The 6024-nt window shown below is 43.2% G+C and overlaps 1 protein-coding gene across 1 annotated transcript in view; it reads left to right on the forward strand.

Moving 5' to 3' along the window:
* The window catches only part of LOC143026270 (uncharacterized), an 8895-nt gene extending 5151 nt beyond the window's left edge, over nt 1–3744 (forward strand). The window contains exon 2 of the mRNA XM_076186373.1: nt 1–3744. This exon is cut by the window's left edge and continues 1255 nt beyond it. Coding sequence (XP_076042488.1) covers nt 1–3241 — 3241 coding nt within the window. The 3' untranslated portion in view covers nt 3242–3744.
* Nucleotides 3745–6024: the final 2280 nt, after the last annotated feature.

Raw genomic sequence — 6024 nt, forward strand, 5'->3', positions numbered from 1 at the left:
ATCGACCACATCGACAACCACATCAACCTCAACAACGACGACAACAACATCGACAACTACATCAACAACCACATCAACTACGACCACATCAACATCATCGACCACATCGACAACCACATCAACCTCAACAACGACGACAACAACATCGACAACTACATCAACAACCACATCAACTACGACCACATCAACATCATCGACCACATCGACAACCACATCAACCTCAACAACTACGACAACAACATCGACAACTACATCAACAACCACATCAACTACGACCACATCAACATCATCGACCACATCGACAACCACATCAACCTCAACAACGACGACAACAACATCGACAACTACATCAACAACCACATCAACTACGACCACATCAACATCATCGACTACATCGACAACCACATCAACCTCAACAACTACGACAACAACATCGACAACCTCAACAACCACAGCGACATCGACTTTGACCACATCATCAACATCAACGATCACACCGACAGCCACATCAACCTCAACAACGACGACAACAACATCGACAACAACACCAAGAACCACATCAATTATGACCACATCAACATCATCGACAATTACATCAACAACCACATCAACTACGACCACATCAACATCATCAACCACAACATCGACGACCACAACGACGACAACGACAACCTGTTCCTCAATTGATACCACAAACGTGGAACCAGATTTAGGTCAAATAGAAAGTGGGATCGATACCATTGAAGGAATTGTTGATTCGTCAGTGTTTACTGCTGACCAAAGGTCTCTTGTAGAAGGCAAAACACAAACTATCACAGATCAAGTAACTCGTCTTAGGACGTTACTCAGTGCTGGCCAGACCAGCGATGTGATGGCCGATATAGAATACAAAGTGTCTAGGGCTCTGGCGCAGGTTGGAAATGCCAATAATAGAATCACGGTTGCAGAGGAAAACGATGCCCAGAGGAGTGAATACGTCACCAGGACAGAGAGTATCCTGGAGAAGACCATGAAACGCCTGAACGAATGCATAGAGCTGCTAGAACCTATGAATTGCCCGCTCCCAACAACAACAACAACAACAACAACCACAACTACTACAGGAGTAACCTGTTCCCCAATTGATACCACAAGCGTGGAACCAGATTTAGATCAAATAGAAAGTGGGATTGATACCATTGAAGGAATTGTTAGTAAGTCAATGTTTACTGCTGACCAAGGGTCTCTTGTACAAGACAGAACACAAACTATCACAGATCAAGTAACTCGTCTTAGGGCGTTACTCAGTGGTGGCCAGACCAGCGATGTGATGCCCGATATACAATTCAAATTGTCTAGGGCTCTGGCGCAGGTTGGAAATGCCAATAATAGAATCACGGTTGCAGAGGAAAACGATGCCCAGAGGAGTGAATACGTCACCAGGACAGAGAGTATCCTGGAGAAGACCATGAAACGCCTGAACGAATGCATAAAGCTGCTTGAACCTATGAATTGCCCGCTCCCAACAACAACAACAACAACAACAACCACAACTACTACAGGAGTAACCTGTTCCCCAATTGATACCACAAGCGTGGAACCAGATTTAGATCAAATAGAAAGTGGGATTGATACCATTGAAGGAATTGTTAGTAAGTCAATGTTTACTGCTGACCAAGGGTCTCTTGTACAAGACAGAACACAAACTATCACAGATCAAGTAACTCGTCTTAGGGCGTTACTCAGTGGTGGCCAGACCAGCGATGTGATGCCCGATATACAATTCAAAGTGTCTAGGGCTCTGGCGCAGGTTGGAAATGCCAACAATAGAATCACGGTTGCAGAGGAAAACGATGCCCAGAGGAGTGAATACGTCACCAGGACAGACAGTATCCTGGAGAAGACCATGAAACGCCTGAACGAATGCATAAAGCTGCTTGAACCTATGAATTGCCCGCTCCCAACAACAACAACAACCACAACTACTACAGGAGTAACCTGTTCCCCAATTGATACCACAAACGTGGAACCAGATTTAGATCAAATAGAAAGTGGGATTGATACCATTGAAGGAATTGTTAGTAAGTCAATGTTTACTGCTGACCAAGGGTCTCTTGTACAAGACAGAACACAAACTATCACAGATCAAGTAACTCGTCTTAGGGCGTTACTCAGTGGTGGCCAGACCAGCGATGTGATGCCCGATATACAATTCAAAGTGTCTAGGGCTCTGGCGCAGGTTGGAAATGCCAACAATAGAATCACGGTTGCAGAGGAAAACGATGCCCAGAGGAGTGAATACGTCACCAGGACAGACAGTATCCTGGAGAAGACCATGAAACGCCTGAACGAATGCATAAAGCTGCTTGAACCTATGAATTGCCCGCTCCCAACAACAACAACAAGCACAACTACTACAGGAGTAACCTGTTCCCCAATTGATACCACAAACGTGGAACCAGATTTAGATCAAATAGAAAGTGGGATTGATACCATTGAAGGAATTGTTAGTAAGTCAATGTTTACTGCTGACCAAGGGTCTCTTGTACAAGACAGAACACAAACTATCACAGATCAAGTAACTCGTCTTAGGGCGTTACTCAGTGGTGGCCAGACCAGCGATGTGATGGCCGATATACAATTCAAAGTGTCTAGGGCTCTGGTGCAGGTTGGAAATGCCAATAATAGAATCACGGTTGCAGAGGAAAACGATGCCCAGAGGAGTGAATACGTCACCAGGACAGACAGTATCCTGGAGAAGACCATGAAACGCCTGAACGAATGCATAAAGCTGCTTGAACCTATGAATTGCCCGCTCCCAACAACAATAACGACGAGGATGACCACAACTACTGCGAGATGTTTCGTTTTGGACAGCGTATATGTAAGCACCGTAAAAACTGGTTTGGGTGATATAGGAGAATATATTACAGACATTGATGAAGAAGTCAGTTCCAATAACCTCAATGCAGAAATAACAAGTAAAACAGACGAAATGAGCACTCTATTGGGTGATATTGAGAATCTAATCAAAGAGCAATACGAGAATTTTACTCCCGAGGATGAGACCACAATTAAAACAAAAGTGTCGACGGCTCTAGAGAAGGCTGAGTTTGCGTATGAGAAAGTCGTTAAGGCAGCTTCATCTACCGACTCAGTGGAAATAGCGGACCTTGAAACGAAAGCCTCCAATATCCTTCAAAAGGGTATTAACCGCTTGAATGAAGCCATAGACTTACTATCAACGCTTTTGTGTGATTAAACATGTCAATCTTTTCATCTTTCGGGGATCTAAGGCCAACGTAACGCGCTCTCCACTTTCCATTTTTATTAATGCATCATGGACTTTTAGGGAGTCTGTTCAGCTCACAAGAACCCCTGGGATTCATTGGGTTGTATGTCTGTCTTTGAGACCCATGATACTATACTGGATTTCTGAGAAACTTGTTCTGGTCTACGCCAGCCGATTTGATTCTGCCCAATAGGAAGCTATTTCCACAACCCTGTATGATGACAATCAGTGCAACGATTAGAGGATTTTAAAGAATGAATGATATATGCATGTGTTACTTGTGGCAACAATATTGACATTGTGTTACGGGCCTCCATCGATGCGTTGGCATCTTATGTCAACCAATCGAGACGTCCGGGGATTGAGAAATGCATGTCAGTATACATTTTCCCCATTCTAGTCAAATGTCACCATATACAGTTTGGTTTGAGATTTCCATGTCTAGTTAAATAAAAACGTTTCCTCGCAGCAAATTGTTGTTTCCTTCTCGTCCCAACGTATCTCATGCACGAGATTTACAATTGTACTCTCACCCCCTACCCCCACCCCCGAGAGATGGGAGTAACAAGAAAGGGTGGTAAGTGCGGACCGGACCATAGGGGGGTTCGAATAAAACACTTGTCAAGTCGCCCTTCTGCCTAAAAATAGATCTATGAAGTGCTTAACACTACAACAAATCACCATTATCCTAAAATCTAAGATCAGACTGTGCGATGGCCCATGCAGCAAAGGAACTTGATTTCTACCATTTTCAAACACACCCTACCCTGTGCAGCTCCATTGTTTATGTTACAGCGCTTCTATTCAGGGTGTGGGAGCACCGCACCGCTGCCATCAGTTATGTAACTGGTTTGGGTTGTTACATAAGGGGGGCTTAATGCTGGCGAGATAAAGTCTCTGCCGGACTTTCTTGGCTTTATTAACAATATGATCTGGTTGAATATAACAGGTTACAACTAGGTCCTTTGACCATAATATTCTAAGTACATGGCCTTGACTTTGGGTACTCACTTGGTTATATGTCTACTTTCTGCCAGGTTTGCGACCTAGGCAGATCTGTCTGGCAGGCTCTTAACCTGGCCAGCTCTGGCACAGCCGTCCGATAATGAAGGGGGTTAATGGGTTGTCCTATGTGAGACGTGTTAATTAATAATTACTGGCACAAGTGTTAGTTTTGTATATAGGGGTTAGTCGTATGGTTGGTGGGTGTGGTTAGACATGGTGTGTGTATGTTAGCTTACGGGTAATGTAATTGGCGTAGGTATAAAAATGGGTTCAATGGATCTGTCTGGTGACATTAGGCTTCTTGTGACATTGTGGGGGCGTCGCTGTTGTCTTACTCTGCATTTTGCAATAGGGAAATAAGCGAAGTCTGCATGATAGAAGTCTTGCTCAAGGCGAGTGCCATGTCGTATGTGTGTGGATCACGTGCGTGGTTGGTGATGGTTAGTAACGGTTACACCTGGTGAGAGTCATATCTTAAGAAAAAAACAAAACGAGAACTCATGGTCGTCGAATAATATGCATAGCACATTGAAAATCATAGCAAACTTTTCATATCGGCAATCACTTCCCAAACATCTTCAAAGCAAGAAAAAAATAGACGAGATACAATGGGTGCACTTCTTTTCTTGTAAAATTCATCTGATCTTTATTTGGGGTCTATGGACCCTTTGGGGTGAGGGAGAGCTTCACAGATGAGGTCATAAACCGAACACTATAATGGTATATAGTGGGTGCCTGACGATTCTATTCAGTGTTCAGGTGATCTGCAGGACTCCAAAGGACACTCGTGCATAAGTATGGGATACACGAGAGAATAGGTTGAGAAACCCTGATATAGGCAAATTATACAGTATGTGCCTCGAGGAATCATGATACGAAGCACCTGGAGACCTTAAGCGTTCAAAGACTACCAGGCAACCGCGTACAGTTAGAAAATAAATACCTCCAATGGAATATGAATGTAAGTTTCATGAATTAGTTTGAACAAAAAATGTACGAATGCGCTTTGCACTACTGGGATTCCACTTGGAACCAAATATGTAGGGAAAGAGAAGGCCAGTTAATTTGTTTTTTCGATAGTAAACGTACGGTAGGTAGATTACATTGAAGACATGAATTGGACGGATTAGGCCGTCACCCTTTCTATAGTGAATGGTGATTTTATTTGCAATCTAGTTGCCACCAAACGGCTTTGCACGGCCATGTGGCACTTATTTAGTTGCGGAAAGGCTGTAGCCTACCTTGACCAGTCTCTTTTGTTCTGGGTTGCATTTCTCCAGTTATTCTAGCTCCTGCCAGTTTATTTCATTCGTCTGCGGCGGGGTTAAAGGATTGATATATATTAGAATTTCTCTAAGGCAGATGAAATATTAGATAGGAAAAGAAAAAGAGTAAGTAGTTAGAGAAAAGGGTAGAGAGACAGAGAGAGAGAGAGAGAGAGAGAGAGAGAGAGAGAGAGAGGTGAGGAGAAGAAGAGAAGGAGATTCGTAGAATAGTTAAAAACGGTGTTATCCCACCACACAATATCAAGATTAACTTAGTCTGCTACTACAAACCAAATAAAACAGCGTCACTCATTATGAAGAACAACACAGCTAACTCCAGAGAACAGTGAAAACAATGTAATGTATAAACACACATGTCAGACAGGCAATTGTGCATCCCTTCAAAATATTTACATTGGATTCACCTAAACTTCTCTAGAAAAAAGGCTTTATCACCATCGTTACAATGGCGGAATTTTTGCT

This window comes from Oratosquilla oratoria, chromosome 6 (assembly GCF_046742065.1).
Source record: "Oratosquilla oratoria isolate Oo_2021 chromosome 6, ASM4674206v1, whole genome shotgun sequence".
In the NCBI taxonomy this organism is placed as follows: domain Eukaryota; kingdom Metazoa; phylum Arthropoda; class Malacostraca; order Stomatopoda; family Squillidae; genus Oratosquilla; species Oratosquilla oratoria.